Below are 14,286 nucleotides of genomic sequence, written 5' to 3' on the forward strand. Positions count from 1 at the left end.
TTATATTCAAATGTTTTATCAAAGATTCATGAAGACTATAGGCTGTCTATGGCATAGGATAGAATATAGATTATAATGTCTTAACCGATCGATAATAAATATGGTTAAAAGACAGATTGATAATAAGTATGGTGAAAAACAAATATATAATATATGGTTAAAAGAGGGACAGATCGATAAAAATATGGCCGTGTGCTAAGTGTCACTCGATTTGGTAATCCATGAATTTATGAATAAATAATTGTATAACAAACATAGTTGACAAAAGAAGAAATGTACATCAGAAAAGGGTTGTCCAGCACTAAAATATGAAGGTGATCAATAATTTGTTGATAGTACTGGCGGCTATGCTAACTGAAATTTCAATGTTTTCTACCGAGACGGGTGACTCTTCAGAATTTTTGGCCTAATTGAACGAGCTGTTGATCAATCTAGATAAAAAATTTCAGGAAATTATCATAAAAATGATATCCTGCGATAGCAGTCAGATAAGTGTTATTGTGTTAAATAATACTAAACCGTCTACTTTTCCTGTAGACATTGCAAAAATTAATAATACATTAGAGAGTTTAAGAATGACATACATAAATTTGGAAGGTAGTGCCCCAAGTGCGATATGCGAACTGACGAAATTGCCAGATCTGATATTACAGGGGAACAACTTTAGTGGTAGCTTGTGTGATAAACATTAAGGATCTGAATAAATTCCATTATATTGACTTAAGTAACTCAAGTCCACTTGGTTCAATATCTGATGGTCTATATTCACTGAATGAATTGGAACACCTGAATCTTATGAGCAACTGCATCAATGTTAATTTACCTAAGATTGGTAGCCTGAGTAAGCTAGGTAGTCTAAATTTTGGTCTTAATGAATTGAGTGGCATTGTACCAATCAAAATTGTTAGTTTAATTAGTCTCGGTTTTAGAAATTAGAGAGAATGAGTCTGAAGGTGACATTTCTAGCCTGAATAGTCTGATAAAATTGATATATGTGAACATTAGCTCAACAAAATACAATCCGAGAGCGGCATGTGAGGGTATAGTGTTACCTCAATCTATTAGTAAGAAGAATTGTTTGATTAGACCCGTGACTAAATCGTGAGATAACATCACACGCTGTGAATACAGCACTGAGCCTATGCCTAAATCATCGGCTGGTTCAACGTTGTATACATTAGAATTGAAGATGGTTGCTGTGGTGTGTGTACAGTTAGGATAGAGATGATGCCAAGTTAGAATTTGGGCTTATGACACGTGTGCAGGCAAGATAATAGATAAAATGCGTAGTCATAAAAATAAAATATGAACAATTTGACTTAAAGAAGAGAATAGACAAAGAGGAGAAATAGAATACGTTTATGCGAGAGAATGTATGGGATGGTAGTTGAAGTAATAAGAATTTAAAAAATAGTGAGAAATTACGCAGGATATATGGTGGAAGGTTATCGGTTTAGATGGTGTTAGGAGAAATAGAATTAGAGTGAATGTTTTGAGGTATATTTATTTTGTAATTATTTATTATAGATTGATGTATATGTTTTGTGTGTCGAGTTAATATTAGCAGTTGTACAGTGGGGTAATGTGTGATAAATTTTAGTTGACATTAATAATATTATTAGGTTGTTTATTATTCGATCAAGAAAGTTTGTTTGGTTGTACGATGTTGTTTAATATTCTAGGAGATTTGTTGAAGATTGTATGAGGAAAAATTGTTATTCGTAAACTAGAATGTGGAATATGAGATGGGTGTTGATTGAAATAAGCAAGATATGATTCAGATAGAATAAAAAAAGTGAGATATAGAGGTGTGTAGATGTGTGATATATTGATGTTATGAATGTTGTTATTATTGTTTATTATGTGGATTTAATATGGTTATAATAAATATGGTTAAGATGAATATGAATTAGATGTGAAGGTAAACAGGGTTGGATAATAGAATAGTCTGAGGCATGGTAAAAATAAGTGTATGTTAGAGATAGAGTGTAGATAGAGTAGATGAAATAGTTGACGATAGATATGTTTCTATTGTGACAAAAGAACATATTGAGATAATATCATTGGTCAAATCAGTAACATTAAATTATATGATAACAAGCTATTCTCTTTTTATATAGGCATTAGAATAATTAACAATACACTAGAAGTTTTATTATTGATAAACGCGAATCTGAAAGGTGATGTTCTAAATGAAATGTAAAAACTGATCAAATTGAGATATATAGATTCATCAAATAACAAATTTAGTTGTGATTTAAATAACATGATTAGAAAATTGAATAAATATAGCAGAATTTGAGATTATGAGTAGAATAAAAAGAGGAGAATTAGAAGTTGATAGCGAAATATATATGATCAGGGTTGAATAGGAATGGATAGTTATAATGGAGATTGGTTAGGAATAGATAATTACAATAGACGTCGAGTAGAAATGAATAGTTATAATAAAGAGTGTGGATGTGAATAAATAGGTGGGGATAGCGGATTGTGAGCAATATGAACAGAACAAGTGGATAATAGTGAATAATGAGTGGTATGTGTGGGGAGTATAAGGAGTGTATAATATATGTATACATTCGTTGTGTATGATATTGTAAATGTGTGAATGTGCGAATAATATTGTTGGTGTGAGTGTATGTGGATTATGTGTATAGTATGATATAGTTATAAATAGGTGAATAGTATAATGATATTGTGTGTGAATATTAATATAGAGTTGTGAGTGTGTGAGTTGTATGATGCGGAATTACGTGTGGATGGGGTGACACGGAGTTTGGAGTATATAGAGAATATAATAGAGGTTGAAGATGTGAATAGGGTTGTATAAAGTAAGGGAATTAAGTGGAATAGAAGGAGGATAGTTAGAAGTTGATAGCGAATAAAAGATAGGATAAAGAGGTGTGATTATAGAATAAGATAATGAAAGATATTGCAAGAATAGAGGGATAGGTAAAGTGACAGTAAAGAATAATATTATAGATTGATTGTGCTAGATATTTATGATAGAGAATAAGTGGAAGCGGATAATTATGGTATAGATTAAGTAGAGATAGATAGTTGTGATAGAGATTGTATAATGTGGATGAATAAGGATAGGTAGTGAATAGTATAAATGATATTGTTTAATATTTTAGGTAAGTCATTGATAGTTGAACGGGAAAAAATTGTTATTTATAAATCACAATATGTAATACGTGTGAATATGAGGTGGATGTTGGTTGAAATAAGCAAGACATGATTTGGTCAGATAGAATAAAAAGAGTAGTGTAAACTTATATCAACTATAATGTAAACATCTTCTAAATTATTTTTTTCATTCAATCAATCATTTTAGAATATATTGAATATATGCCGACCCTTTCTGATTATTAGAACATTTTCTGCGCCTAGCTATTTTTTTAATTTTGAGTATATAATCTGATTCAGAGTTAGATACAATAGTTACATTATTTTCTGATACATATTGAAATATTTGAATACAGAAATTCTCAGCTATTGATGTATATGATATTATAATTTATATGAATAGGGCTCATTTTTTATAATTTAGTAATAATCAATTTGTATTAGAATATTTTTTAGCTAGAATTAGAGTAAAATTAATCTATATAGAATTGATCAGAACTTATTGAACATTTAGTTATAGACAATTATTTCTCAGTAGATTTAATGACAATAAATATTTAAAAAAAATATTAGATCTATAATTTGATCTCCTACACTTAATATGACAAACATATTAAATTTTTTTACATTTTTTTTGATATAGTTTTTCACAATAAATTATCTAAACAATTATTTTTCTGCACAGTAATTTTCAATATATTTAATCAATCATTATATGATATATAGGTTAATAAATTAATTCTAATCCTTTTTTGTTTGGTTATAAATTATACTTTTTCTTGGTCCATTACAACTATTACATGATCTTTTAGTTAAAAATAAAATACAAAAAAAATTTCCTTATATTTTTTAACATATGTTATATTCACATCATCAATATTTAACTTTTTATAAAATTTCTATTAATTACTCTTATCTGTATTATTTACAGATAAATAAATACTGAACACGTATATTTAATAATTAATTTTGAATGTATTATATAATAAGAGATATGATGTTCAGTAGATCTACGTTGCTATTCGGTTTACATATTGTCTGCTTTATTATCTTAAAAAAAAATAACAATATAATCATTTTTTTAGTTCATTTAAAACTATTCACAATTACGTTATCTTTATTTTGTATTTGATGTATAAATTTCATATCTTCGAAATTGTTGCAGATTGATTCATATTAGTAATTATATAGATATAGCTTTTATTATTTATAGATTTATGTATAAATAAAGTTATTAGAATCATTGTATAAATATTATATGATCACATTTTAATTTAGAATATTAAATAGATGATATGTTGTTACTTTGAATATTTACATGTCTTGTCATTAGAGTTCAAATCAATATACATTTAATTTTTAACAATAAAAAATATATGAAAATTATGAAAATGAAAATTAAAAATTTGTAAAACCAACATATTACTATTAACAATCTGTAAAAATATACAAATACCTATATCAATTTATATAATTTTATTATCAAATTAAAAAAAATCTTGATTTGCTAAATAATCACATTGATGATTAAAAAAAACTATTTGTTTATTTAATAAAGTAAATATTTTTGTTAATAGAATGGATTTTAAATTTATTATTATAACTGTATAATCTTATGTAAATGCCAAGTATTATTGATATTTATATTATAAATTTGAAAAAATATTTGATAAAATTATAATAATTTTTTATAATTTCAAGAGATTATGAACAAAAAATCATTATTATTTATATATTTAATATATTATATAAAATGGTATATATACATAATATATTAATATAGATGTCATAACGTGTTAATTTTATTTTTTATAATTTAATATATATAGTTTTTGCTATAAAAAAGCTATAATAAGGATATATAGAATAAGAATATATATATTATAAATATTATTAGGAAATATATTATATATTAATATAAAATTTATGTTTATGTAAAAAATAGCATTTTATATAAATCAAAAATATAAGATCAATAATTAAATTTATAGAAAAAACATTAGTATCATATATAAAAACAGCTTATATACAGGGTGTGGTTATAATTATATATATATTAGATAATGGTTAATGGAAGCAGGTAATGTATGACAGCTAGTGTTTCCAATAATGATATAATATACTCTTATTGAATATATATTACGATCATACATCAAACTTTATATTTAGAGAGATTTCTAATAATAAAATCTAATCTACTTGATTGATTCAATTTCTGAAAATAGAATGTATATATGTTAGGGTTAAAGCTAAGAACAAAGAATAAATTGAAATATAGGAATTTAAAACAAAAAATGAATTGAAAATAGATGATCATATATAAATATAAAGAGTAGAAGAGAAAAAAGAAGAACAGAAGGACAAATAAAAAGTTTGTCTTAATAGAAAAAAAAATATAATTTATATTAGATAAATTATTTAAAATAGGATTTATAGTTGAATTATGATATAGAATCAGATATATCACATAATATGGATATCTAATATGCCAAATTTATGTATTAAATAATAAATAATACAATAAACATAAACATGATTTCAATTATATATCGAATATATAACAATGAACGTAGAATATAATGTTGTAAAAAAAAAGTTATATAAATAGTCAGATAATAACAGACAAATGCAAATAATATATAAATAGATGCAATCGAATAAACTATGCTATTATATGAATCTATGAAAAATCTCATTTGATAAAAATAAATAAATAGATTAAATATTGTATATATAATATTGAGTGAATTATAAAATATGAATAAATATTCGTGAACAAATGGTATGTCTGAGTTATGATATCTATATAGAATCTAATAATATAAATATTTTATTAAAATAATAAAAATAATCTATAACAGTACTAAATGTATAAAAATAACATTATTAAATAATATTGTTGCAGGTAAATAATAGATAATAAAATAATATAATGTCAGAGATTAGTTCAATATATTATTATATCTGTTTGTATATAGATATTATTATGATATTAATAATTCAGTCATACTCAAACTATATATAGTAAGATAATATTTTATCAATGATTTAGATTATATGTTTGTATATATATAGCTCTGAATTTTTATATAATAGATGGTAAAACAATTACGATGATATATTATCGGAGATGATGGAATGAATAAAAAATCATATAGATATAATACATTCGTAGGATGTACATCTATATAAGTGGATTGGATTATTAGTTAAAACATAATGATAGTGTGTTTATGTTATTAAATCTGTTTGATCACAGCTGAATGTGTTGTATTGATGATAGAGTTTTATTGTGAGAAAAAGCTCTGTCACAAATTATATAATCTTGGTGAGGGCATCTTTGATACTCACACATAACCTTCATGGACATTGAGATTAAATCAGTTTGATCTAAATCTTTATTGTTGGATCTAAATCTATAATTGTCAAATTCTTCAATTTGTGTCGCATAGTCACAATATTCTAGTAATGTCAACATTTATTAACAGTATTTATTTGGATTAGAATCATTTGGTTGTTGTTTAAACCAAGCAGGATGAGGTTCATGAATATACCAGATGCCAGAATACTACAATGATATAGACTATATAGACCATTTAAAAGAGTTTGCATGTGAATATGGTTAAAATCAGTTTGTTGTTTATCAATTTGGTATTGAATAGAGAATAATAACATTTTAATGATTAAATAACAGAAATAGAAATTTAAGATTTTTCATTTATCATTTTTAATATTATATTTATGTATTAGATATGTTTGTATCGGATTTATAATTTAGTGATTTTATGTAAATTATTTTTTATAAAATATGACACAAATCTAAATAAATTATAATAAGGCTCAAGAATATAAAATAGCAGACTATTTAATATATTATGTATATATACATATAGTGTGATAAATATTTAGTAGTAATATAGAAAGAGTAGAAGGATAAATATAGTAATAAGTAATATGAGAAAAATGTTGATATATATAATATATAATATGATGTTATAGAGATAATAGTAATTGATATAGTATATGATATTATATTATAGAGATAATATATACAAAAATAATTAGGTTATGAGATTTACATATAAGGTAAAATTATTATTAATAAAGTTGTTATATAAACGATTAATTAAAATAGTCAAGTGATTTGTATTTATAGAAGATATGTATATATAATTAACGTAATGAAATATATTAGAACGTGGTATAGTAGGGATTGTAAATAAAATAAGGGAATTTATTTTAAACGGAGTTAGTAAAAAAACGTCGGTTATTAAGCACTGTCATGATCTATTAACAAATAAGAAAATAGGAGAAAAAAAACTAATGTAATAATATTAGCTGAGACACAGCTATTGAATTTAGAGGCAATAATATAATTTGTTGAGGCAACAACAATAATTTATTGAATATATGTGAGACAGATATATATATGGAAACATCTTAATAAGAAATAGTATAATTGTTAAAAGGTATAGAAATAACATGATTAAAACAATGATAGTTTAGTTATAATTAAATATAATGAGAGTATAGAAGATTACATTATAAATGTAACAAACTCTGATATTATGATAAAATAATAACTAAGAGATTATAATGTTATAAATGGACTTAGCAAGCAGTTATAATATATAATCAGATAAGAGATATTTGAATGGGTCTATTATTTAATAAAGTTTTGATTAAACCATATTAGATAGCTACGACATATTTCTTGATACAAATAATCAATAACTGCTTACTTTTGGTATTATCAATATATAAAGATGAGATAAGTAATTTTTTCATGATAACGATAGAGATAAAATTTTATTATAGATAAATAATTGAAATTTAGAGAGTTATGAAAATTTGAATAGATGCTAAATTTAGGGTTTATAAAATTTTGTTTCTTATATTTTTTTTTTAATAATTTTTGTTAGATTTTATATTGCTATTAAGATGCAAAAAATATATATATAAGCCTAAAATTCTTTTAATCTTCAATTTTATATATTTTTTAATTATGAAAATATGTAATATCTGATTTTTTTCATATTTGATTTTAAATATCTTTTTCATTTTCCGTAATTATAATTCAAATTACTTAATTAGAAAATTATTTATAATTATGTTATACTTATGATCTTATCGCTCGAATGAAGATCTGTGTTAAATTATGGATAAATTTATGAAACAATATATAACTGTATCTTTAGTAAGAATATTTTGAATATTTTTGATTTTTTATTCAGAGAGAGAAAGTATACAGCATTTAATTTGTTTGATTTTTTATAAAAAATTTTAAGCCGTATAAATAATCTCTTATATTTTATTGATAAATTTGTTTATGGTGCCATCTTAATGTCTATACTTTGTAATTGAGATTTAGAGAAGGTAATAATATCTGTTTTTCATAATATTTATTATATATATCAACATCTTACAAATTTATAAGATGCTAATAATTTTTTTATGTTCAATAAAGAATCCCTATTTGCCAAATAGGATCTGGTTTAAGTGATAATTATTAGGTAAAAATAGCTCTAGTTAATTTTTTTTTTCTATAAAGTTTTTGATAAAATTTTTTAATTCAATAATTTTTTAGCTTTCATTATTTGTTTTTGATTAAAGGTTATACGATTAAAAAGAGAAAGAGATATTTTTTAAAAAGTTTTTAGTTTTATAAAGAGTTTGTTTGTTTTATATATATAATGTGTGTGTTATGAGAATGGAATATTTATTTGAAAAAATGAAAATTTTTAAATATACGGTATTAAATTGAATTAAATAATTGAATATTAGTCTAATATAAATTATTGATAGCTTAAAAATATTAATTTTTTGTATATTTTAATTATCTAAATCCTATAGTAATAAGTTTATATATATGAATTAGCAAATTGAAAAACGGTTTTTTAGCTAAATTTATATAAATTATATAGATATTGTATTGTTAAATTAATAAATTTAATAGAAATAAAGATATAATAATTATATTGCTCAAATATACAGGAAATTTATTAAAAAAATAATGAATCATAGATTGAAATTATTAATGTATGATAGTTGAATTTTGCATTATCATATCTAAATTAAGGTGACTGAGTATGATATATAGGATTTGATATAATATTAATTATAGTTGAGTTTATTTATATCTTTGAATTGTATTTTTATATAAATTATAGATATATAATATTTAAATATAAACTTGTATGTAATAATGTATGGCTTTTCAAATTTTATATAATGGTTTAATATTAAATAAATCAGGCAATAGAGTTAAAACCGATAATTATACTGAGGTTTAAAATACAGATAAGGTTAATAAATATAGAGGAAAGAAGGATAATGGGTAATATTTTAATTAATAATGAAAATAATGATTTTATTTATTGCTATTAAAAGCACTTATTTTTATATAATAACTAAACTTCTTTATATAGAGAGATGTTATTGTATAAATTGATGAATAAATGATTCAGTTATATGAAATAGAGGGATATATATGTGGGAAAATAAAGTTGAGATATAACATAGAATAAAAATGCGAAAATAGTTAGATGATGAATTATATGGCAAAGAATAATAGATAAGTGGGTGGTTATATAATCCTGAATTAAATTATTATAGAATATGAAAAAATGATGTAAATCAAAAGCATGATGCATGAATTGAGGAATATAAAATTTGAAAATATTTTATAATAATATAAATATTATTATATCAATATAACAATAATATTAATAATTATGATATATTTATGTTTGAATAATTGATTAATAAGGTTTTTATTAATATAATATATTTGTTTTATTTTAATATTATAAATAAATAATACATATTCAAGGTATTATTATTTAAATCATTGTTAATATTATTAAATATAATTAACTCATATGAATTAGATTATAATAGTTATATGATATTGATCTACATTAATATTATATATATCTAAAATTATATCCTATTAATAATTTCTGTATAGTTCATATTAGAGTATGATGATTTATTATAAAATTCTTGATATTATTTTTAGTTTTTATTATTGAATATTTTCTAATTTATCATTGATCTTAATTTATACGTATATAATCTACTATAATATATATAATACATATATTTATTAGTATTACTGATTAAAGATATTTATAGTATATAAATATAGATAAAATGATTTAATTTTGAAAAAAATGTTATTATCTATCTAATCTGATATATATTATGTTATAATATACTGTATTTATAAGGTATTTGTATGAACTGTATAACTAGTATTATATATTGTACTATTTCTGATATATATTATTAATTATGGATTTCATTGTATGTATTTATCTATTTATACATAGACCGGGCAATAATATAAGGGTTATTGATAGTGTTATCATCTTATTATTTAACGCGTACATATATGTATAAGGTATCTTATTAACACATATATAGAAAGTTTTGATAAGTTCAGTTACAGTTTATATATATGTTTTTTAATTATAAATTCATTATTTAACTATAGTTATTATTATATACATTTATATTTTGTTTATATGTACTAGTTGTTATCGATCTATTTACTTCTAATATTTTCTCATTTGTTTATTTTTCTTGTTTATTATTTTTAAACTTCTCCTTCTTCTTTCACTTCCCCATTTTACCCCTATCGCGGCGTTGGGGGACATTATTTTTAAACGCATAAACAATCTAAAAAGTTAAAAAGAATTTACGAGATATTTATATATCTTTTTGTGTAAGAGATTGATTGTTATATAAATTGACAAGAGTTTAAAAAATCTATTGATACGATATAAAACATAATATATACTATCAATAGAAAAAATATAATATCATCTAAAATTAACTGCTTATTTTCTATTCCATTAATAACTAGACCTAAATGTGTTTAAATTTGCTAATCGGACAGAAAGCGGTGATTTTGTATTACTACGGTTGTATTCGTTATATAATTATCAACTTTACTATATTCAAATCATCATCTATTCTTTCTACAAACCTTTTATCTCTTTTATATTGTTTTTAATTTTTTATTAATTTTATTCATCACTACATAATTTCATTTATAACACATGTTTTGCATTCGGTTTGTTCAATCAATTATGTTTTGACATTGTCTATCTAATTATATCATATTATTAATTATTTGTTCTAATTAATTATATCATAAGCAAAGGTTATGTATGTTGTTATCAATATATTGTTTTGTTTTTACAATTAACTCTATATACATTATAACCCAATAGGTTTTAATTACCTAATTCTATATAGCTGATGATATCATTTTTATGTTTATTTAGATTATAACAACACTATAGACCGTCTGTTTATTATATCTATGAATATGTGTTTTCTTGAAGATATTACAATGTAGAATTGTCATACCCAAGAAAGTATTTACGATTAAAGATTAAAATTAAATTATCATATATTCAGAAACGATACTGACTATTAGGTATATACTTTTATATATGTTAAACTATTATATTCATTTTTAAATCATCTATAAATGATGCTCATAGAGCTATTGATAATAAAAGCTTTGAATAATTTTATTTGATAATTATTTAGCTAGATGTGTATAATTGAATATTGTTTTATTTTAACCATGTATACAGTTATTAAATTATTTAATAGAATATTATTTTATTAGCTCGGTAAAATATTTAATATTCTAGAATTTATCTTATATAAGTTAACAGTATAACGAATAGAATAATTGAATGCTGAGTCAAAACTAGATACAATATATATCTGAAATGTATAGATTAGTTTTATTTTTTATAAAAAAATCTACAATCAGGTAAATACATGATCATATATATTATCATCATTTATAGTCATGTATATCATCATCATTTATAGTTATGTGTATCATCATCATTTATAGTTATGTATATCATCATTTATAGTTATGTATATCATCATCATTTATAGTCATGTATATCATCATCATTTATAGTCATGTATATCACCTATAATCATGTATATAATTGCCTGTATCATCATCTATGCCATCATCTATAATCAGATAAATATACAATCTGGTAAGTCTATGATCAGAGGTATATGTATATTTAGACATACTATGCCACGTGATTTATTATTTTTTATGGCAAATCTACAACCAAATGATAAATCTATAATCAGGTAAATCTACAACCAGATGATAAATCTACAACCAGGTAAATCTACAACCAGATAAATCTACAATCAGAGGTATATGCATATTTTACATGTCATATTTTTATTTTTCTATTAATTTATCTATCTTTATACCTTGATGATATTATCTTTCTAGAACTCCAATGTCACTACTACACATATATTTAATATATGTAGTTATGTTATTTATACAATCTATAGCCTGATCTACTATTATATATTTATTCTGAATTTTACCTGTCATATACACTATATTTAGATAATTTTTTATTCAAACATTTCACAAAATTAATAAACGTTTTTGATATAAACATATTTGATACTGGTTCAATATTAAACATGACAATCGAAAGAAGTTTAACAATTACTATTATATTTGTAGTAACTTTAATTATTTACTCAACTACAAGTGATCTTTTAATTCTAGACATAGAGAGTCAAATTAATAACCAAGAGATTATAATTGGCCAGACAGCTAGAAAAACCCTTGTATTAGAGCCGGTACATAATAGAAATGATTATATTGAAATCTATATAATAGATAGTGATTTTGATGACTATCAGTCCCATCCTAATACTAATTGAAGTAACCTTTTAAAGCCGAGATATCGTATGAGAGATTGTATTGAGACAGATAAACTGGATAGTAGTGCCATTGAATACATTAAAGAAGTTCAGAAATTGGTAACTGATGGAATACTATCCGATATCTGTGAAAATATATCGACAATGGAAGAATATTGTATCTGTGCGGCAGTAGCTGGGTTTCTGTTGCGTCATAATAAGGATTTTAATTCTGTTGAAAGACAAGATATTTTTATACTCAATCACGCAACACAGCGAGTGATTGATTCGGGTCTACCATTTGGGGAAGCCATTATTTCAGAATCACAAGAAAGTGAAACTGGACCAAATCAAAGTTTATTAAGTTTATTTTTACAAGGTGCATTCTTTTGTATTAATAGATGTATACCGTGTAGAAACAGAAGTGAAACGTGATCAGATATAATGCTGTCTAGAGGATAGCAATAGATGAAAGATGAAAATAATAAATATATTATTGTCAACATTATCATATATATTATATACGAATATATATACATTCTTCTTTATATATTGATATATGTTCTGTTTGTAAAATCGAATAATTTGACCTAATAGAGTGAAGAAACGTATTTGTGTAGTATCTAGATATATAATATGATAGATATTGTTTGAATATATTAATAGTTTGATATAGTTTATGTGTGGATAATATAACTCAGATGTTGTATGTAGATAGAAAAGATTAATTATATGATAAATTTGAGACAAATGATATATATAATAAAATAAATTATTATTTTTATAGGTTTTGAAATGAGGTAGATATAAAGTATAAATAGAAGATGAAAAATTGAGGAGATAGAAAGTGATGGTAGAATAAATTAAGAAAAATGAGAGATTGTACATAGGAAATATATTATAAATAGAAATATGGATATATAATGTATGAATATATATGTATATGCTTATGTGAAGTATATAAATAGGATGATAAGTTTAAAGATAATAGATACTATAAGTAATAGAATAAATAATATAGATAATTATAATAAGGTATAATAATATAGATGAATAATAAAAATAATTATAGTTAAATGATATAGATGATTTTAAGTAATAAATATGTAGGTATTAGTAAGATTAGATGATTATTATAGATAATTGTAAAGTTAATATTTGCATATTGAAGAGAGATAAGATATTGAAATTTTATTTGTATATAGGAAGATATATAGGAAATATGATAAATATATTGAATTACTAATAATGAGTAAAATAGAAAATGAATAAGACGGCAATAAATAAAATAGAAAATAAATAAGATGGTAATGAATAATGAAAGATGATAAGCTTAAAATAATTATTGAAGAGATGATGAAGAATAATATATTACTATAATAATAGATATTATTAAAGAAAAGGACAGTATAAGGTAGATGAAAAGCAGTAAAG

General features: G+C 22.6%; 1 protein-coding gene across 1 annotated transcript; it reads left to right on the top strand.

Annotated features, from left to right (window-relative positions):
* The first annotated feature begins 12,634 nt into the window (after positions 1 to 12,634).
* Positions 12,635 to 13,287, top strand: LOC126318196 (uncharacterized). The gene is made up of 2 exons (XM_049993212.1): positions 12,635 to 12,789; positions 12,889 to 13,287. Exon 2 carries the CDS (start codon positions 12,901 to 12,903, stop codon positions 13,285 to 13,287), a length of 387 nt encoding a protein of 128 aa, XP_049849169.1. The 5' UTR covers positions 12,635 to 12,789; positions 12,889 to 12,900.
* The last annotated feature ends 999 nt before the right edge of the window (positions 13,288 to 14,286 follow it).

This window comes from Schistocerca gregaria, unplaced genomic scaffold (assembly GCF_023897955.1).
Source record: "Schistocerca gregaria isolate iqSchGreg1 unplaced genomic scaffold, iqSchGreg1.2 ptg000659l, whole genome shotgun sequence".
Taxonomy (NCBI): Eukaryota; Metazoa; Arthropoda; class Insecta; order Orthoptera; family Acrididae; genus Schistocerca; species Schistocerca gregaria.